This window comes from Eulemur rufifrons, chromosome 14, assembly GCF_041146395.1.
Source record: "Eulemur rufifrons isolate Redbay chromosome 14, OSU_ERuf_1, whole genome shotgun sequence".
NCBI lineage: Eukaryota > Metazoa > Chordata > Mammalia > Primates > Lemuridae > Eulemur > Eulemur rufifrons.
The window spans coordinates 36,373,541-36,395,814 of NC_090996.1; the positions used below are offsets into that span (position 1 = coordinate 36,373,541).

Sequence of the window (22,274 nt, forward strand, 5' to 3'; positions counted from 1 at the left end):
TGGGAGGCCAAGGTAAGAGGACCACTTGAGCCCAGTAGTTAAAGATCAGCCTGGGCAACACAGGAAGATCCCTCTCTACAAAAAAACTTTTTAAAAATTAGCTGAGCGTGGTGGCACGTGCCTGTAGTCCCAGTTACTTGGGAGGTTGAGGCAGGAAGATCCCTGAAGCCCAGGAGTTGGAGGCTGCAGTGAGCTACGAACATGCCACTGCACTCCAGCCTGGGCAACAGAGGAAGACCCTGTCTCTTAAAAAAACAACAAAAACTCATAGAATGGTACACTTAAGATTTGTACATTTCGCTGTAGGTAAATTTTTACTCAAAAAAGGACTGCAAACAAATATTGAAATTTGATATAATGACTGATATGCACAATTAAGTTTAAAGTGTGCGAAAACATACTGATACGAAATGCATCGCACTAAAAAACGCACTTGTGGACAGACAGAAGGACGGGTGGAGATGGGAGGAGGGGATACAGCCAGGGGGTACACGCGGTCCGTAGACCACACCAGGTCAGTCCCTACGCCGGTGCTCACTGTGGAATTCTTTCAGTATTTTTGTATGTCGGAAAAGTTCCGTCACAAACCTTTGAGAAAGGGGCAGTAGCTTTCTAACATTACGGATAAATAGTTGAGTCAGTCGTGTCTGGAAGACAGGGTGTGAGGCGCAAAGACAAGAAAGCAGAGAGATGATCTTAAAACCCAGGGTATCTTAGGGGCTTCAGGGAAAGGGGAAGAGGCCGGAGGAGTGAGGGTGGTTGGGAGGGTCGGGGACGACTGACCTCCGTTTCTGATGGCTGCGATCCCCTGGTAGAAGTCTTCAAAACTGATCACGCCGAGCCCACTGGGATCCAGGTACTTAGTCAAGTCCTTCACCTGCAATTGCAAAGGAGACCGTGTTACCCTTTGCAAGGTCGGGTGGGGCACATCATGCACTTGACCCCTTGCCAGGTGCAGTGCCGAAAACAAGAGCCGTTGGTTCCTCTGATCCAGGAGGCAGAGGAGGCCACCAAAGGCCACTACAAACAGCTGCAGCCACAGGACAGTGGCACCCTGGGAAGGAGCTGCCAACAGCACTCAGGACCCTGAATCACGGAAATGAGATCCTGGCTCAAAAACTTCAACAGCCGTCTGCTCGAGAGGGAAGCCCAGGAGTTTGGAAGTTTCAAGAATCCGGGACACGTACGCAGAGCACGAACCCACACCACCCAGGCAGAAAGCTTCCCCAGCCGCGCAGAGACCTCGGTGGAAAATAACTCAGGCAAACAGACTCTGTCTTTTTTTTTTTTAGCATATTAAAAACAATTTTTAATTTAGTAAAACAAGTACCTGTTTAGTCTAAAGGAAGAATGTCAAAATCCAATGTATTTTATCATCCCAGTGTGTGATTAGTAAAACAATTTACTCCTAAAATTATAATTCTCTCTTCCTACGATCCAGAAGAACACTAGTCTGTACACGCCCCTCAGGCACCACTCAGCACTAACAGGTCGACCACGAAGCTCCTCTCCAGCTGGGTATTCTTCATCTATCTCACCTTTCGGTGTTTTTACTTTTCCACGGGAAAGTACACGCACGGTGCCCACCTGGCACCGAGGCCCCTGACGGCCGACGTGGCAGCAACCAGCACCTGCTTTCACGCTGGCACCGGGAGGGCAGGCACGTCCAGTGCTTTGAACACTGAACTGCATCAGCATTTCCTTCTTGAAAAGTGCAAACAGTATACGTTAAATGTAATTATAACTCTCAAAAAATTGATCTCCTCCTTTTAAACCTACATACAAATAAATTATCTATTTTAACTGTATTATTATCTACAACCAACACCCTAATTTAATGTGTGAACATGTTAGTGCCTTAGTGCTTTCTACTGTGAATTCTCTGATGTTTATTTAGACATGATTTTTAATTTTTTTTTCAAATTTACTATATCTGTAATGTACCTTTAAGTATGAACTCTTTGTTGTTTTCTAAAATCAAAAATCATAAAAGGTAAGTAGGATAATTCACACATGACATTACAGAGAAGGAAACTCTTCAGGAAGAAGAAAGGTTTATATCACCAAGTATAAACTGGATTTCATAAAAATGTAAAACTTTTACACTTCAAAAGACAACATTAGGTCGGCCAGGCACAGTGGCTCACGCCTGTAATCCTGGCTCTCTGGGAGGCTGAGATAGGAGGATCGCTTGGGCTCAGGAGTTCAAGACCAGCCTGAGCAAGATTGAGACCCCGTCTCTACTAAAAATAGAAAGAAATTATATGGACAGCTAAAAAAAAAAAATATATATAGAAACAATTAGCCGGGCATGGTAGCTCATGCCTGTAGTCCCAGCTACTCGGGAGGTTGAGGCAGGAGGATTGCTTGAGCCCAGGAGTTTGAGGTTGCTGTGAGCGAGGCTGCCGCCATGGCACTCTAGCCCGGGCAACAGAGCGAGACTCTGTCTCAAAAAAAAGAAAAGAACAAAAGACGACACAGACTGGGAGAAAGTATTTGCAAATCATATCTCTGACAAAGGACTTGTATCCAGAATAAAGAAATCTTACAATTCAATAAGATAAACAACCCAATTTTTTTAAGTGGGCAAAAGATTTAACCAGACATCTCGCCGCCCCACATGAGGGAGGTCACGGCAAGGGGGCTGGGTGTGACCCTGCTGGAAGCACAGAAGCCCCAAACCCACATATATTCCCAGGACACTCTAGCGGGGCAGGCTGGCCAGGGTGGGTGCAGCCCACAGAAGGCCTCATGGAGCCCCTGTCCAGGAAGGGAGGTGGACAGACCACACCTGATCACCCGCTGAAATGAACAGGGTGTCCGGAAAGGACAGAGCTGAGTCCAGGATACCTGGGGAGGTGACGTCACAAGCATCACCTCCTCACGGCAATGCCCTGCCTGGGCCAGTGCCCTCACTTCAGCGTCACACCTAGAGGGCCGCAGCTCAGGTGGGCTAAGGGCAGGAAGATTCGGTCCCGAGGGCCTGCACTGGGAGCGAAGGAGGGGGTTTCAGAGGCACAACTGCCAAGACGTGCAGGGGACAGACAGCCGGGGGCAGAAGAGCAAGAAGTGAGGCTGCCTCGCCGACAGGGACAGGCACGGTGAGGCGGGGCAGGCAGAGCAGCCTGGGCCTGGAAGCCAGGCGTCGACGGGAGTGGTCTGCTGGCCTTCGGGAGGCGGGGTGGTCGGGGGCTCCCCGCCCAGGGCAGCTGTGCGTGTGCACAGAACGACCACTGACGCCCAGTGGGGCTGCCACCGAGGCAGAGCAAGCCCCCCGTGGAGAGGCAGAAAGAGAAGCCAGAGACACAGCCACTCCGCGTTCAGGACTTGAGAGAGGAGAGTGGTCAGCAAAGCCACAGACCGGGGTGCAGGAAGTCGGGGAGTGCTCTGACACCCCATGGACCCCAGGACAGACCACCCTGCTCAGCCCCTCACCACCATTTGCCAACACACACCACCCAGACAGACCCACGGGGACTGGCCCCGCTGCCTGTCTGCACAGGGCAGGATGCTCCAGCCCTCACGGTGAGAAGACGGCGGCGGCCACCGTCCTTGATCCGAGGGCCCCGTGTCTCAGCGTGACACTCGGCTTGGAAGTCCGTTTATCAGCTGACTTCTTGGAAACAACTGAATTGCAGTTTTTTTATAAAACGTGTCCCTTCTTATCTCACAAAAGCCTTCATCCCTAAAGCACGTGATGTCTGGAGAGAATCTTGCTGGGACCTGAAGAGTCGTCTCATCTGGAACCCACACTGGCCCACCTGTCCTTAAGATTTCTAAAAATGTCCATACTCGAGCTACTCATTGAACACAAAGTACCAAGGTGTTCACTCTGAAACATTAACCAAACACTTTTTAAATAAATCATTAACTATGAATAGGCCCTTTAATATGTTACCGTGTTAGAATGAGGAAGCGTGAGTCAAAATAGACATTTTTAAACTCCATTTTAACTACATTTTGTTCATAATTTGGAGAACAGATCAACTTCCACGTAGCTGGCGATCTGAGGCTGGTTCTAATTCTCCAAACCCGAAGCACTCCATCCATTCAGAGGCTTTCAGGAAAAACAGTGACGCTGAAAAATAAGACCAGCTGCCCTTCCCTGCAAAGTCCACCAGAGCCAGAAAACCAAGCCCAGAGGCGAGAACCAGGGCGGTCAAAGCCGGCCCGCACCTCGCCAGGGAACGGACACAGCGAGTGACAGAGGCCCACGGGGACTCGGCCACTCTGCAGCCAGCTCGCAGCGGTGGCGCTGGCTCCTGGCAGGATGACGCCAATATGCGAAACTCACTAAAAAAGTATATCGTTTCTACTACAGATGCGGAAACATAACCCAGTAATCAGACAGAGAGGAAACCAGAGCAAACTCTCTAAGCACAGTTAACCAGCACTGCAGAGACTCCTCGAAGAACTCTCAGTGAAGACACGGCACGGCGGCTCCACAGCACTCTCAGCAAAGTGTCCCCCGTGGGGACAAGCTACTCCCATTGCTGTACCGTTACTACCACACTTCAATGGTGACGTTTTCAACAAAGCGTATCTTATCCGAAACCGTGGCAATGACAGGCAAGACGGTCCCAGGAGCTCCTCCAGCTGCGAGTGACCCTCACACTAGATCAGCGCTGGGCAGCGGTGGGCAGGAGAGAGGCAGCTCTCAAAAGCCTGATTACTGGCGATTCTAAATGTCACACTGAACGCCCAGCTCCTGTGCCCACACTCCTGAGTGCCCACGAAGGAGCCAAACACAGTCACGAGGGGTTTCCCTGCTGCTCCCAGGAGCCCATCCTAGACATCCTGAGCTGGCCAGCCCTGCGCCCCAGCGATGACAACCCAGAGGGACCGGCTCACACCCCCCGCACCTACACTCAGGACACCATTCCCGACTCTCCTGACTTAGATTTCAGAGAAGAGCAAAAACCAAATTGTTTTGATAAAATTAGAAAAGACTAAATTTCAAACGATTTTCAAAATTTATAAACAGGAGACAGGAAGGGTACCTGCATTCTATTCTTTCACTGACACCTTTGGAAACACGCTTGGAGCATTCAGTTACTTCTGCAGGACCAGGGGAAGGAAAGACAGGGTGAAGAGAAAGGGCACACAGAGATAACATGCATCTGTAACGTGTTATTTCTTTTTCTTGCTTGTTTGTTTGAGACAGAGTCTCACTCTGGTGCCCGGGCTAGTGTGCCATGGCGTCAGCCTCGCTCACAGCAACCTCCAACTCCTGGGCTCCGGCGATCTTCCTGCCTCAGCCTCCCAAGTAGCTGGGATTACAGGCATGCGCCACCATGCCCGGCTAATTTTTTTTTCTATATTTTTAGTTGTCCAGCTAATTTCTTTCTATTTTTAGTACAGACGGGGTCTCACTCTTGCTCAGGCTGGTCTCAAACTCCTGAGCTCAAACGATCCTCCCGCCTCGGCCTCCCAGAGTGCTAGGATTACAGCTGTGAGCCACCACGTCCCACCCAACATGTTATTTCTTAAAAAGAACCACAGCAAACAGAGCAAGATGCCAAGACCTATTAACTTAGGGTGGTGCTGGCAAGATAACTGATGATATTAAAGAATTATTTTTAAATGTGATAATGTTTTTTTAAAGAAAAAGAATCCTTATCTTTTAGAAATACATATTGCAATATTTACATTTATGAATAAAATTATACGATGTCTGGGATTTCTTGTGTCTACTTTTATATGTGCTTGAAAATTCCCAGAACAGTAAGATTTTTTTAAAGCACAGAATTATATACCTCAGTAAACCAAAAAAGGAGGGAAAGATACACAAAGCAAAACAAAAAACAAAAAAACGAGAGTGTACAAGTGCATATTTGCATTCTGTCTTTCTCTATTAGATTATAAAAATGATGGAAACTTCGTGTCAGATTCCTGCAAAACAAGCTGTGGATTGACAGGACATTTTACCTGACTTGAAATTGTCTGGGAAAAGTCCGGCTGTAAATCCAAGTCCCCTGACGGTCGGCACGTCCCAAATCTCCTGATGGTTACTCTGAGGCCTCCACTCCCCTCATGTCATTCATTAGTAGCAGCTTCTCCGCAGAATAAAAACTCAATCCCACAGAGAAAAAGAACCTCTCTGATGGGACATAAAAATCTTTTATTTGATTCAGGCAACAGGAGAGAGAACTGGATGGGACATTTATTTCAGTTTCCTTCTTTTCCAGGAACCACTCCAACTTCAAGAAGCCTTGCTGGCGGCGGGACCCCAGATCCTCAGGGTCCACTGAGTCTGCCCCCAGCACTCCTGCCCACACCCCTCCCCCGCCAGCGGGAGCTCACAGGACAGGGACAGGCTACAGAAACCCCACATCTTAAGCATTACATTTTAAAAAATAAAAACTGATACTGATTTTCCATGGGTTTTGGGCAGCAGGGGATGAGTCAAACCTTTCAGCACTGTGTCAGTCGTCTTTATGAAGCCGTATTTCTTACAGGAATTTCTGCGACCCACAGTAATGACAAGAAGGTCACATATAATGACCCTCACAAAATCTAAGCACAACAGATACACATTAGAAGTTAGTGATGTGGCCGGGCGCGGTGGCTCATGCCGGTCATCCCAGCACCCTGCGAGGCCGAGGCAGGAGGACTGACTGAGGCCAGGAGTTTCAGACCAGCCTGAGCAAGAGCGAGACCCCGTCTCTACTAAAAATAGAAGGAAATTAGCAGGCCAACTAAAAATATATAGAAAAAGTTAGCCGGGCATGTAGTCCCAGCTACTCGGGAGGCTGAGGCAGGAGGATCGCTTGAGCCCAGGATTCTGAGGTTGCTGTGAGCTAGGCTGATGCCACGGCACTCTAGCCCAGGCAACACAGCGAGACTCTGTCTCAAAATACAAACAAACAAACAAACAAAAACACAGAAGTTAGTGACGCGGACAGACGCTCGAGCAGGACAAGCAGGGACAGCAGAGGGCGGAAGCACACATCTGCACCGACCTCGCTGATTTAAGCAGTGCCCGTCTGTGGTGATGACGTTTGCCTCCTTCACAGTAAGTAACTTCATTAGCAGACACCGGCATTCCACACGCAGTGGAGTTGTTAAGTTTTGACCTGATACACGCACAGTCTAAAGTAACATAATCCTGATCTTTCTGTGACATTCCTATGACAATAATAGTTTCAAAACCCACAAGCAGCAGGGATCTACAAATGATTTATTCTGGGTTGAACTCTGAAGAAGCTCAATGCTTGATATTAGTATTTGTAAAGAGCTGATACGCGCTCAGTTGGAAGAGCCCTGATAGTTGGTCTGTTTTAACAGAGAGAACTGAAGAATTCTTAAAAATGTAAGACTACAGAAGAAAACATTTTAGTGACACATTTCATATAAAACCTGAACCAAACCAGACTGAAGTCACAGTAGAAGGGAGCACAGGCTTCCGGGTTCCCACACCTGGTCCTCTCCCAGGACGTGACACGCCCTGCTGTGGTACCACCAGGGCAGGCGCTGGCTTGAACTCTCAGACCAGGAAAAAAACAAAGACGAAGAAAAGCCCCTACGCTGTTCTCAGGGCTTTTGAAAGCTCGACACGATGACAGATGATGCAAGATTCCTCCAAGCCGTGATTTTACATGTGCAACTGCTCAGAGAACAAACCAAATGAGAAAGCTTTCCCTTTGTTTTTCACTCTTGATTAACGAAAGAGAAGCTTACTCTTACGAGCTCGAAAGAGAAAGTCTTGCTGTCCCATGTCCCACAGCCACAGGAAAGCCGGCTTCTGTGCCGGGTCACTCCAGGGCTCAGGGACCTTGGACAGGGTTCCAGAGACGGTTTTAACCCCCAGTCAGTCTGCTTGGCACCAACTACCGCAGCAAGTGACTTCTGGGGGCTTACGCATGACCATTTATGCTTAAAGACCCTGTTTCACAGATGGCTCCAGACGAGGAGAAACATTTTTTTAAAAATCGACTGGTCTTGTGAACACAAAACAAACACTCACTCACGGGATGTCTTAACCACACTGAAATTACAGGGTCCTGCTGAACAAAAATGAAGTCATTCAAGTAAATCTAATGTCTGTTTTCTTGGCAACTTAAAAGGCAAGGTATGTTTACTGCTAAACTTAAATTTAACAGACAGGTAGATTAAATAATATAGAGAATTCCAACACCGAATGTGCTCACTTGGAGCTCAGATTTGTCTGAAGTACAAAAATAGCTTTCTCAGTCACACAACTGCGCTGCACCTGTGAGGAACTGATTTGCTTTCCCTGGCTTGGGGGGAGGGTTTAGAAAAGTCCAGAATGAAAGCATTGTGCTGGTCATACATGGGAAAGGTCCACTCCACATGTCACCAGAGAGGCATAAAACACATTCAGGGATCCACTTGTATCCATCAAAAACAGATGTTGAAACATCACCACCTGCGTGTCCACCAGCGAGAAGCGGCTTGCTGAGTGCCCAGCTCTGAGTCTGCCAGTCACGGCGCCTGGTCCCGTCCTGACAGGCCCTGGGACAGGGATGCGGGTCTTGTCCAGCATGGGACCTGCTCTCTGCCCTAAATCCTCCCGCGGTCACCGGGGCTTTGGCAGACGGATGCTCACCAGTAAGCTCAGGCTCCACACTTGGTGAGGGTCTCCTGGGGGCGGGGACAGCAGCTGCTGCAGGGACACAGCAGGCCGACTCCCCGGGTTACTTCTCTTAGCAGCTTTATTGAAATATAACTCACATACCATAAAATCACCCACTTAAAGGGTACGATCCAATGGTTTTTAGTATTATATATTCAGAACTGTCTCCATGTTATTTTTAAGACAGTAAACCCTTAAAACGCACGTGAGAATACTTGGAGAAACAGTCAAGTGGATACCATCAAGCTTTAAACAAACATGCTGAGGAAAACAAGCAGAATTTATAAAGGCAACCAAAGAATACACACATCCGACACTTAACTAAACGTGCTAATCAGAGAAAAGGGTGTCCCTGCAGGAAGCAGAGCCTGGGGGCTCAGCCCTTCCATTCGGGCTGTTGTCACGGAGAAGCTGCCTGTGCCCTGGGAGGGGACAGTGAGCAGCCCCTGGCAAGGGCACTCCCAGCCGGTGGCCACCCCCAGGGCTGGACTCTCCAAGGGACTAATAAAAAGCTCTCCCTCCTGGCTCTTCCCTGGAGTGCCAAGGGACCCCCCACGACTCACAGGTCCTGACACAAGCAGTCTTCGCAGCCAACGTGCCCTCTGACTGGGGACACTCAGCACCTCTGTACCCTCAGTCTCCTCTGCACACAATAGAGGAGCGGAGGCCTCGCCCATCCCGCCTGAGCAAGGGCCCCCACCGGCCCTGAGGGGGACACCCTGCAAACCCTGGCTCAAACCTAGACCCGAGAGTAAGCAGAAGAGGAAGAAAGATAAACCAAAAAGTCATCGAATACAGGTGTGTAGTTCAAAGGCTGCTGCGCGGCTCCCGGGCTTCCTCGTCCAGCTCCTGTTCTTGGGGCCACTTTCTGCTCTTTAGTGCCACCTCTGGTCCTGCCTCCGTGTCTCATCTGCGTGCCGCGGTGCTGCTGCCTGGCTTTTCAGATACGCAGGGGGCCAGAGCTCTCCCGACCCTGGCGAGGTCTCTGCACGGCTTCCGTCCTTGCTAGCATTTCCCACTACTGAGCCATGTCCACACTGTAACACTTTCTTAGATTTTTTCCCCCCTACTTAGAAATTCTCTTGCCTTTTCGCTGCCTTAATTTTCTGCAAACCTGTAAAGGCCTCTCAAGACCATTTCCACACCACTGAGTTTTTCAGGTGCCCCCTCGGGACAGACAGGCCGCCCTGGGTCCCACAGAGTCTGCAGCTCCTGTCACCGCCTCCCGCTGTGCTGCAAGTCCCCCTTTCCTTTCCTGGTTAACTCAGTTTAGAGTCGCCTCCTCTGGTAGCTTCCTGAGGATGCTATAAACATGGATGTGCAAATGTCCCTTTGAAACTTTTATCTTTTTGCTTTTTTTTTTTTGTTTTTGAGATAGGGTCTTGCTCTGCTGCCCAGGCTGGAGTGCAGTGGCGTCCTCATAGCTCACTGCAGTCTCTAACCCCTGGGCTCAAGCCATTCTCCCACCTCAGCCTCCCGAGTAGCTGGGACTACAGGCATGCGCCACCACACTGGCTAATTTTTCTATTTTTGGTAGAGACGGGGTCTCGTTCTTGCTCAGGCTGGTCTCCAACTCCTGGCCTCAGGTGATACTCCAGCCTCAGCCTCCCGAGTAGCTGGGATTACAGGCATGAGCCACCTTGCCTGGCCGACATCAGGTTCCTGATCCACAAATTACAAATGCCAAGACTTCTCCTACTGGATATGTCTTAGTCAACAAGAAAGCCAAATGTTCCTAAGTGCTGATTAAGCCTCACTGACTGGCATTTCTTGTGGGACGCATCACAAGGCAGGCTCCTTGAAGACCGTTCTTAACAATCAAATCAAAGAGGGAGTGTCCAGCAACGTCATGGCTCTGTCTCTCCTCACCAGCCAGAGTAAACCATGCTGATAGGGATGGACTTTCTCATAAAAAGGCTTTTCATACCCAGACTGAAATATAATCAAAAGAAAAAAAGAAAAAGGGCTTTTCATTTCCAACAGCAAAAAAACGCAGCCTTGTTTTTCTTGGATTTCAGTGAAGTAAACCAACCCACCCAATGCTGGAATAAAACAGAACTTTGTAAACAAGGAGGGAAAAAGAAGGGCTGAGAAAGAGCGGTGGCGGAGGGTGAAGACAGAGGAACAAACACCTGTGGAGTAACCTCTCCGGAACGGAATCTCTTCCCACTCTCAGAGAATTACACCCACAAGACAGACCAGCTGTCTTTTTTGTCCAAAGCCCACCTGAGGAAGCAGCAGGGCAAACCTGGGCTCCCGCGCACGGAGGGTCGTTCACAGCGCTGACTGCGAAACCCAGAGGCAGACACAAAACGCTTCCTGCAGACCACCCCTCTGTGCCGCTGCGGAGAAGCCATTCCCCTGCTCGACCCCCGGGGGCGGCTGCTGCAGCAGCAGAGACCCACGGAAGCGCCCAAACACTGGCGTGGCGGCCAAGCCGGGCAGGAGGAGCAGAGCGTGGGTCATCAGCCGGGCAGAGCCTCGCGCGTCCGTGTGGCCAACCTTCAGCTCCTTCTGAAGTAATGATACCCTTCGTGAGAGTTATTAAAGGCTCCAGAATAAAAACAAAAACATACTTTATTAAATCCGAAGCATGTGCACCCACTCCCACAACGCCCCCAAATTTCCTGCTGCGTGCACTCCACGCTGACTGCACAGAGCTGGGCAGGGGCAGGACCAGCCAGGAAACCTCCCTCTGACAAAAGAATACTACAGCGACAAGCACAAAGGAATCCTGTCCCCAGGGCAAAGCACTGACTTCTAAGCCTGGCCACAGAATGTATTTGTTCACCGATTACTTAAAAAGAACCTCTGATTCGGCAACAAAGGCCCCACTGACACAAGGGGGGGGCAGTCACCAGTCTTTCCTGCCTGCCCACCAGGCCACCTGACCCAGCCCTGGGCTTCCCCCTGCAGAAGCAGCCCCAACGTGGCACGCCAAAACACCATCAGGCTTTGGGTCTGACAGTTGTAGGTTCAGATTTGCCCTGTCTCATAAAATCTTTCTGTCCTTCTCAGACCTGTTCCCCAGACAAGCTTCCTGGTCTACAGTGACAAATGAGTCACGGTCTGCGCTAAGAATCATCAAAGCGAGGTACCCAACATCTGCTCCAAGTTCAAGTGCTCCCACCTGCTTTGGGAAGAACCAAGGTTTTCCTTCACACAGAGGGGTTTTTTTTTTTTTTTTTTTTTTTGAGACAGAGTCTCACTCTGTCACCAGGCTAGAGTGCTGTGGCGTCAGCCTAGCTCACAGCAACCTCAAACTCCTGGGCTCAAGCAGTCCTCCTGCCTCAGCCTCCCAAGTAGCTGGGACTACAGGTGTCACCATGCCTGGCTAATACTTTTTTTTCTATATTTTTAGTTGTCCGGCTAATTTCTTTCTATTTTTAGTAGAGATGGGGGTCTTGCTCTTGCTCAGGCTGGTCTCGAACTCCTGACCTTGAGCGATCCTCCTGCCTCCCAGAGTGCTGGATTACAGGTGTGAGCCACCGCGCCCGTCCCACACAGAGCTCTTAGCCTCACCGCAAGTGGAAGCACTGGGGAGGTTTCACTTTCTTGCCTGGACCCACCCCAGAGAGTCTGAGTAACATGACTGGGGGCACACCTGGGCCCCCCAAGCCAGACAAGCTCCTCAGGTCGAAAGCACTGCTCTGGAGCAGGAACTGTGGGCTCCCAGACCAGCAGCGGATCCTCAGGCCTCACCCAGAACCTGATGAATCAGAAACTGACGGGGGAGGCCCAGCACTCTGTTCCGACAAGGCCTCTGGGCAATTCGACCCCTCTGGAGCTTGCGAAGCTCTGATTAACAAGAACAGAGGCCCAGACCAGAGAGGAATTAGTTGGACAAAGGAGCCAAAAGCCTCGGTTGAATTTACAACTCCAACTACTCTTCCCAAACTCCCTCAAGACACCCACCAGTGGGAATATCAACCCCATTTTAATGAAACAGCATCATTAGTCAGGTGCAATGGCACATGTCTGGAGTCCCAGCTACTGGGGAGGCTGAGGCGGGAGGATCCCTGGAGCCCAGAAGTTCACGGCTACAGTGCACGACACCCACTGCACTCCAGCCTGGGCAACACAGTGAGACTTCACCTCTTTAAAAACAAAACAAAAAACAGCGTCACACAGAGAACGTCATGGCTCACAGGCTGTGGGATTCTTCCTCCTTAAGATGCACAGACCAGAAGTACAAGGCTGGGCCCAAGTATCAGTCACTCGGGGGCTGTCATTCCTTCACGGGACGATGGGTGCCCGGCTGTGGGACGCAAATGTGTGTTTGCTGGGCGGCCACCAAAGGAGCGCACAGGACAAAGGGGCCCAGCCCAGGCGGGCAGCCAGCACCGACCCGGGCCAGTCCCCGTGCACACTGGGGCTCGTGTGCATGAAATCAGTTTGCAGTGGAAATTACAAAGTACCAGGTACAGCACAATTATTTTATTGCTAGTACAGGATATTTCCAATGCATAATTTGTTTTAATCACCTGCCTACACGTGGACCTTTAACTGCAGCAGCAGCTACCAGAGGGGATGTGGACAGGGTAAGTGCCCCCTCCGCGAATGCGCCACCTCGTCAGTGGGTCCCACTGTGCATTTCTGTAGCATCTGTTGCTTTAATATCGAACAAATACGACTCAGTGATCAGGAACAGCAGGTTACTGAGCGGCCGGAAGCGAGGCTGAGGAAGAACAGACGGACCACGGACCACGACGACCTTCCCACGTTCTGGACCCTGGAGGAGCAGGGTGGCGCGGACGCGGCTGGAGGTGCCCACGCAGGCAGCCCCTGTTCTCACCACCAAGTTCCGGCCTCACCCACAGCTCCAGGGGCACCCCCAGGGGCAACGAGGACGCCTGGCCCTCACCGCGTGGCCCGTCCCCAGAACTAGAACTCCCGGATTCACCACACAGCACTGTCGGGAGTATCCCTTCTTCCCAACAGGGACAGAAGACTCCGTGTGTTCTTTGTGAGAAAGACGTATCTGACCGAGAGTCACCAGGCAGGAGGCCGGCAGCAAAGCAGGGGGCGCTCTTTCTGCCAAGAGAAGATTCTTTAGGAAATCAGGGTGCCAGCTGGCCAGGCCTAACAGAACAGGCCCAGGTTCTCCCAGGTATGCCTGTCGCCGAGAAGTGGGGGAAGAAAGCAGTTCCATCCCCAGCGTGCTGTCTCAAGTTTTTAAAGCCATTTTTAAGTCTTTAATAAAAAGTAAAAAAAAGGAACACAGAAACTTATTATGGTCCGGAAACATTCTTAGCACTTTCCATTTTCTGAAACTATCTAACAGCTTACTGGGTCATGTAACATTTAATATAGCAATAATATAACAACATATAGGATACAATCTGGAAAATGTAACGTTTTTACAGGAGGCCTCTATTTAGGAAGAAAAGATACAATGAATATGCTGCTCCCACCCACAGAAATGGGAACAGGGGATTCCTAGCAGGTAGAACAATCTTTTCACATAATAAAAGTAAAGTATAAACCAACCAAGAAGAAAAATAAGGTCTGATCTGCCACAGCCAGGCCAGGAGAGTGACCCTGACTGGTCTGAGCCAGTGGCTCTCCCACGCCTGCCCCCCGGGGTCCGCAGTGCCAGCAGCTGCCCTCGTAATCCTAACAGGGCCCCAGGCCACACTGCTGTGTGGGGTCCCGGGACCCCACCTTGGGAAGCAGGGCTGTGGCCAACGCCTTCCACCCTTGCAGGGCCGGGCTGGGGAGCCCCTGTGAGCACACGCGGCCAGCACAGGGGTTGGGGGCAGGAAGGAGACACCAAGGAGAAAGAGGATCGTCGTTCTGCCTCTGGACGCAGTGAGCAGCGCGCTGGGGACAGAGCCAGACCCCAGGCCACGCGTAGAGAACCTTCCTTCCCTTCCGGGCTCTCCAGGCCTGGGCCTCCGCCCGGAAGCCAGGAAGGCTCCCTCCTCTCCCGCCTTTGCCTCACTGAGGCTACACAGCTTCAGAACCCAGCCCAAGAGGCACCTCAAAAAAAAGAAGGAAAGAAAAGAGTTTCCCTGAGGGAAAGTTTCCTAAGTAGGTCAGGTTCCCTGTTAACCTCAAAACCACCTCTGCCTTTCCTCCACGGCACCTGTCCTGGCGAGTCCCTGCTGGCGACTACCTGTGTGACACCTGAAGACAGATGGGAACGGCCAGTGCTGCTCACCGCTCCACCCCAGCTCTGGGACCCTGCCCGGCACTGGGAGTGCATCGCACTTGTTTGCCCAGTGACCGAACGAGGAGTGGCTGAGCCCACGTCTGAGCCCAGTGGCACCCACGTCTGCCGAGGCCGAAGCCCACACACTGTTTTGTGTCCTGGAATTTAGCATCCATTTTGTAGACAGGAAAAACAGCCCTCATATACGTAAACACAAAAGAACACTTGGCCAGAGACACCTGGCCAGAACGCCATCGACCAGGGCACCTCGCTCCTCAGAAGGGCTCCTCACAGACAGCCGAGCCGCTCACCTTACGCCCGGTCCCCGGCCCCCCCTGCCGCAGGCCGGGAAGGGGAGGGCGCCCGGCCCGCCGCCTCCCTTCAGGCTTCAGGGACTGCATTTCAGAGCCAGCAGCAGGAAGCTTTTCCTGAAACAGATGACATATTTCCAAAAAGCACAGCCAAGAACTATCTTCTCCCTTCACTACCTATTTTGGATGCCACAGAAAAGCTCTGAAATGCTAAGAAAGCCTGACTAAACCTCATCCAAATATCTAAAACTCCAAAGCCCAAGACAATAACCTCAATTTTCCCAACACAAAAAATAGGTCTTGCTGCACGTTAGGAACATGGCAAGTGACCCGCACAGTTAGAGAGGCGGGGGCAGGACTCCCACAGGGAGAAACGGCGCCTGGCCCCACAGTCTAGCAACACACTGGGACACTCCAGGGTTCAGAAACTAATGTCACGAACGTGGACTTCGTCAATAGGAAAACTTCAGCGCACACACGGAGTGAGGAAGGCTAAACCAGACCCTGTGCTGACACGCTGGGGTGAGACTGGAAAGGGGCAGCGTCGGCTCCCAGCCCGCCCTCCCCACCACGTGGCGCTGACCACGTCTGCTCTGCTTGCGCCACTGGAGGGGACCGAGCCTGTTCTGATAGACACACGCATGGGATACCGAGAAGAGAAAGGGGCTTCAACACGGTTAAACGTGGTGAACTAACGCAGGAGTTTATCTCAACACCACCCTAAGTCTGCTGGAAAAAGGCCTCCAGAGGGGAGACCCCATCGTTCCAGCTGATGCACGAGGACAGGCAGGTGCAAGCTCAGAGCAAAGAGCCTGGAAAGGTCAGGGCCACAACGGGGATGCCAACGAGAACAGAACTCCGCAGGCCCAGCAAACTCATGCAGCGGAAGCTGAGGGGAAAAGCCTGGTTCAGAGTCTGGCTGTGGAATCTCAGGTCCTCCCCAACCGCCCCGCGCCAATTCCGGAGACTCGGGAGAGACCACCAGAGGTGCTGCTGAAGCAGGACACTAGGCCCAGAGAGGGTGGCAGTGGCCTGTGCCTGGAAGGGGGGGCTGACGGGCGACGGAAGCGCTAGCACACACGCTGAGGGTGGGGAGCTGCTGACGGGTGCACAGAAAACTAACCAAGGAGAACGGTGACCTCCGACTCCAGGGAAGGCAGAAGGCCGTGTCAGAAAGGGGACGCAATCACAGCACACTGTACGGGTCAGCTGGGAGCAGTGTCTGCAATCGCAATAAGATGCCAATAATGCAGATTTAACCAGAATTATGATTAATTCTAATGTAAGAATGAGGAGACACAGGGAAATACGTGGGTACACCTTCCACGAGAGAAAGTCAACAGGAACCACCAAAACTGAAAACAAAACAAACATTAGAAGGAAGCGGCTAAGAGCTGAACATGGCTGGGAGAGGGAGGTGGAGCTGTAAGGGAGCACAGCTACTACATGACTTTCTAAACTACATCCGTAGGCCGGTGCGGTTGCTCACGCCTGCAATCCCAGCACTCTGGGAGGCCAAGGCAGGAGGATCGCTGGAGCTCAGGAGTGTGAGACCAGCCTGAGCAAGAGCGAGACCCCGTCTCTACTAAAAATAGAAAAAAATTAGCCGGGCAAGGTGGCGCATGCCTGTAGTCCCAGCTACTCGGGAGGCTGAGGCAGGAGGATTGCTTGAGCCCAGGAGTTTGAGGTTGCTGTGAGCTAGGCTGACGCCACGGCACTCTAGCCCGGGCAACAGAGCGAGACTCTACCTCCAAAAAAAAAAAAAAAGAAAGCTTCTTCCAGTTGGCTGGCCTTGCTTCTGGAGCGTCTCGTGGAGCAGAAGATGCTGAACCCCTGAACTCTGCAAAGCCTTAGGGCAGGGGTCCCCAACCTATGGTGACTGCATACTTATTTCATTATACATTACAATGTAATAATAATAGAAATAAAGTGCACAATAAATGTAACGCGCTTGAATCATCCCGAAACCATCCTCCCCCCTCCCAAGTCAGTGGAAAAATTGTCTTCCATGAAACCAGTCCCTGGTCCTGGTGCCAAAAACGTTGGGGACCGAGGCTTCAGAGGACACGCCACCTCCTCGATCAGGATGCAGAGGTTCACCGTCAGTGGTGCGAACTCACTGTCAGGCACAAGCACACAAACGAGGAGGGCTTCCCGCAGGAGGATCGGGCCACGGGCACGCACCTCTCCAGCGAGCTGGTGGTAAGTGAAGACTCCACACGACAGCAGCTCCCTCCAAGACGCTCCGAGCTGGCCACGGAGCAGATGGAGAGATCCTCTGCCGAGGCGTGGCTGAAATGCTATTTTAAAGAGGAAAGATCACAGCAAGATTCTCTGTCATGCGTCTCCTCCTAGCGCTGGTGGGACCAGGCTCCCACTGACCCTGGACATCAAAGGAAGGAGTACGTGGCTGCTTAAGCCACCAGCCAACAGCCTCGTCTTGCAAAGGAGTCTTGGCGCTTCTCCTTCCTAGAGGCTGGCCTCACCCAGGCACACACGGAAGGCAAACCCTCATCAACACGGTCTCCCACGCAGGGGCTGCGTGGCTGCCTCTGTCCCCCACCCTAGACACGCCGCCTTATGACACTGATTCTGAAAGGGAGCTGTTCTGTGACTTTAAGGCAGTCCTTCCATGCAAATGATTACAGATATCCGAGGTACACTGAAAACCTTGAACACTTTACATCAATCCCCTCAGCATATAGGCTGCACACGGATATTTCTATAATCCCAGAAAGTCACACGGCTTCCATACACTGGGACCAGGGAACCTCGTTCGATGAGGTTCCTCCTCTAGGTCACTGACAAAAGATTCTGCAGAATTATTTTGATGGATATGTCCAATATTGAGATTTTCCCAAAATTTTAGTACTTTGTTTTGCAAAAATACAGGAAAGAATCTAAGATGTATTAATAATAAAATGCAACGGATGTGGTTTTTCATTTTAAAAAATTGTGAAATTAATGCTGGAATGAATATAACAGAGTCAGGAAAAGAATGGTATTAAAATGTGACTCGGGGTGAAGTCTTTTAAGACCAAACACGTTCGATACACTTTAGCATCGGCTTTCCAAGAGGGACCCAAAACCAGGAGCTGCAGGAACCGGCTAGAAACACGTTTATCAGGCCCCACCCAGAGCAGCTACATCCGACTCCGGGGTGGGGCCCAGCAACCGGTTTGGACAGGCTCCCCAGAGGACTCCCGAGCAGTGAGGCCGTTCTCAACCAGTGGTCCTGGCGCTCCTGGGGACCCTGGTGTTCCGCCAGGGACATGAGGAGGAGCCTCCAAGATCAAAGTGAGCCTCATAATGTTCTAGGACATTCTTTGCTGTCTGTCCTTCTCATTCTCAAAGGCACAGTGAAGTTTCCAGAGGCCACATGATACAATGGATCGACTACAGAATCAGATATGAGAATCCAGCTCTCTTCAATTAAGCCAGACATTAAACAGACCTGCAAAAACGTAAAACAAGCCATTCTCCTAATTTTCAGAAATGGCTGTTTTCATTAAAATGTCATTTATGTTAGCATAATGGATTATTATCTTTAAATGGATTAACAAATAGATAGTTTAGATTTTCACAGTGGCTCGACTATCGCTCACTGCAACCTCAAACTCCTGGGCTCAGTCGATCCTCCTGCCTCAGCCTCCCAGGTAGCTGGGACTAAAAGCGTGTGCCACCATGTCCGGCTAATTTTTTATTTCTTGTAGAGATAGGGTGTCATTGCCAAGGCTGGTCATTGCCCAGGCTGGTCTCTGAACTCCTGGCCTCAAGTAATGCTCCCACCTTGGCCTCCCAAATGCTAGGATTACAGGCATGAGCCACTTTTTGCTTTTAAAAAGCAGCAAATGCATATATTTTCTTATTTCACATTCTTTCTTTCTTTTCGTTTTTTTCTTACAGTCGTATCCTGCTGGCCCAGCCTTCAAGGTCAGCCCTGCCCTGGAGCCTGTGACTCCAGAGGCTTCTGACAGCCAGAGGGTCCCTCCGTGAGGCCTGGCCTGGGGGTCCTACAGTGTGGCTTCTCAGTCTACCACCTTCTCTTCTGCTCCCTCTGAGCTGAAGTCCATCACAGTGTTCTGGATCCCAGCTCTTTCATCTTTTTTTTTTAATTGTGGTAAATGAACCATTTTTAAGCGTAAATTCAGTGACATTAAATACATTCACATTGTTGTGCAGCCATCGCCACCACCCATCTCAGGGACCTTTCCAGCTTCCCCGGCCGAAACTCTGCAGCCACGAACACTAACTCCCATGCCCACCCCAGGCCCCGGTAGCCACCACGGGACTCCCCGTCCCCGAGATCTGACGACTCCAGGTACCTCGTGCAGGAGGAATCACACATAACACCCGTTCTTTCTTACCATGTGTTATACTAATTTATACATTCTTTTTCACTTAGTATATCCTGGAAATCACTCTCCATCAGTTCACAGGAATTTTCCTCTTTATTTTTTGCAGCCACACAGTTCTTTCTTGCGTGAGGTTGGTTTATTCAACCTGGAAGGACATTTAGGCCATTTCCATATTTTTACATCACAGGTAATCCTGCGACAACTAACCTGTGTGTCTGCTGTTCTGCAGGTTAAATTACCAGAAGCAGGCCTGTCAGGTCAAAGGGTAAACAACATACAGACACTGCCAAGGCCCCTGACGGGGGCTGCACCATTCTGCCTTCGCCAGCAACGCGAGGCCTGTTCCCCAGGAGCTTTTCCAGCAGAATGTGCTCAGATTTTAAATTCTTGTTAACATGATGGAAAAGAAATGCTATCCCAAGTGACTTTAATTTCCATTTCTCTTATCATGAGGGAAGCTGAGTATTTTTCATATGTTCTGTCCATTTTTCTATCAGGTTTTTGGTCTCTTTGTCCCTTTTGACTTTTTTTTAAGGCCAGTCAAGTGAAGCAGTGGGAGTGGAGAAGGAACAAACAATCTGCGTAACTGGTTGTTATCAATCAGTTGTACACACCACTGCACTCAGACCAGCCCCTCTTTAAGTATTTTATATCAGCCCTTTATCTGTGATTCTTACCATGTTTTTTTTTTTAATTAGTACTGAGGCTGGGTGTGGTGGCTGACACCTGTAATGCCAGCCCTGTGGGAGGTCGAGGTGGGAGGATCACTTGAGCCCAGGAGTTTGAGGTTGCTGTGAGCTGTGATCGCACCACCGCCCTCCAGCCAGGGCGAAAGAGTGAGACTCTGTCTCAAAAATAAATAAATAAGTATAAAAATAAAATAAAATTAGCACTGAAAGCCCCTGAACTCAAGAACACACCGGGCCAAAGCCCGGCCAAGTCCTCAGAGGTCTCCTGCCTGCAAGCGCTGAGGTCCGTCCGCTGGTGAAACCTGAGAACCAGGGATCGGACTCTGCCCACGGCCCACCAACAGCAGCCCAGCGGTGCCCTGCGGGGCAGCACCCTGACCAGCCTCTGCTCGGGGCTCTCCACGACTCATTTTCTAGCTGTCTTCCACCCTTAGTTTAAGTTAGAAAAATTGTTCTCGTTGGCTTAAGTTTTTAAACGTACTTTTGTACGTTTTCAGAGAAAATGTTAATCTCTCTAATCCATGTGGAATTTTGATTACTTTTGTTGTGACTCAATCCACTTATTAGTAAAATTAAAATTACCATATAACTTTTATTGTAAAAATGATTAATCAGTCACTGGCCAGTTGACCTAGTCTAAACAAAAGATTGATAAAATGCCCCTAAGCACATTGTTCTGTTTATCGACCCAATGGTGTATGGCAACAGAGGTCTTCACTATGTACAGAACAATTCCTCCTCTAAACAGATGAACCACCTACAAAAAAACTTAGCCAACAAGTACCACCTCATTCACAACCTGATTTTCAGGCTTTAAGCTGGGTAAACTTGCTAAAGGAGAAATCAGAATAAATCATGTGAAATGGAAAAAGAACATTGAATCATAAAATCCTCCGACATCAACAACTACACTGATAAGCTCGCAGACAAGAACATGAACCAGGTTAACTCACCTTTGGCAGCAGGACTATCTACCTGTGGGTACAAACAGCTCTACGCACCTTTTGAAAACTTTTGTAAAAGTTTTTAAAAATAAGGCCAGCATGGTGGCTCATGCCTGTAATCCTAGCACTCTGCTTGAGGTCAGGAGTTTGAGGCTGCAGTGAGCTACGATGAATGATGACGCCACCGCACTGTACCTGGAGCAACAGAGCAAGACTGTGTCTCCAACAAAAGAAAGTCTGGAAGGAAATGCACTAAAATGCTAATGCTGTTTTTCTCAGGACAGTGAGATTATCGGTCATTTTCTGTTTTATATCCCATAGTACTTTGTGTTGTCTAGTTTTTTTTTTTTTAAACAATAAACGTGTTACTTTTATAATATGATACAGGCATTTTTTTTTTTAAAGACATTAACAAAGCTGCCTATAATCCACGCTTCATCTGTCTTTTAGCAATTCAGTCAACATGCAGACCCACCTAGCACTCTGGGAGGCCGAGGTGGTAGGATCGTTTGAGCTCAGGAGTTCGAGACCAGCCTGAGCAAGAGCGAGACCCCATCTCTACTAAAAAAATAGAAAGAAATTAGCTGCACAACTAAAAATATATAGAAAAAATTAGCCGGGCATGGTGGCACACACCTGTAGTCCCAGCTACTGGGGAGGCTGAGGCAGGAGGATCCCTTGAGCCCAGGAGTTGGAGGTTGCTGTGAGCTAGGCTGACGCCACGGCTCTCTAGCCCAGGCGACAGAGTGAGACTCTGTCTCAAAAAAAAAAAAAAAAAACCATGCAGACCCAGAGGTATACATGCTCACAGGCTCCCACGACACTTCCACACGCGTATCCCACTCTCTCACACACACACCCGGGCTCCTGCACACACATGCTCCCACATGTATCACCCCACGCACACTATGCACACACACCAGCTCACTTACACACCTGCTCACACACGCTCACTCTCATTCACACACGTTCGCCCGCCCTCGAATCCAAAGCTGGGAGAGAGACTGGAAATGACACTGAGACAAATAAAAGGTGCAGCCAAATGTCTCTGGGAACCTCCCACTGCCCATCCCTAGCCGAGCAGGAGTGGAGAGCAAGCAGATCTTCTGGGCAGCGACGCTTCCTTCAGCAGTGCTCCTGCAAGTGCTGAACAGGACACAGGATACAAAGCCCACCAAGGTGACCGAAGGTCACCCAGTGCTTCGCTTCTGCAGGACTCTCC

General features: G+C 50.2%; 1 protein-coding gene across 3 annotated transcripts in view; it reads right to left on the reverse strand.

Moving 5' to 3' along the window:
* Positions 1-22,274, reverse strand: part of RAB11FIP3 (RAB11 family interacting protein 3) — a 67,400-nt gene that overhangs the window by 41,630 nt on the left and 3,496 nt on the right. For all 3 annotated transcript variants that reach the window (XM_069487182.1, XM_069487181.1, XM_069487184.1), the window contains exon 2: positions 784-877. In XM_069487182.1, the coding sequence (XP_069343283.1) occupies positions 784-877 (94 nt within the window). The remainder of the gene's footprint in view (positions 1-783; positions 878-22,274) is intronic.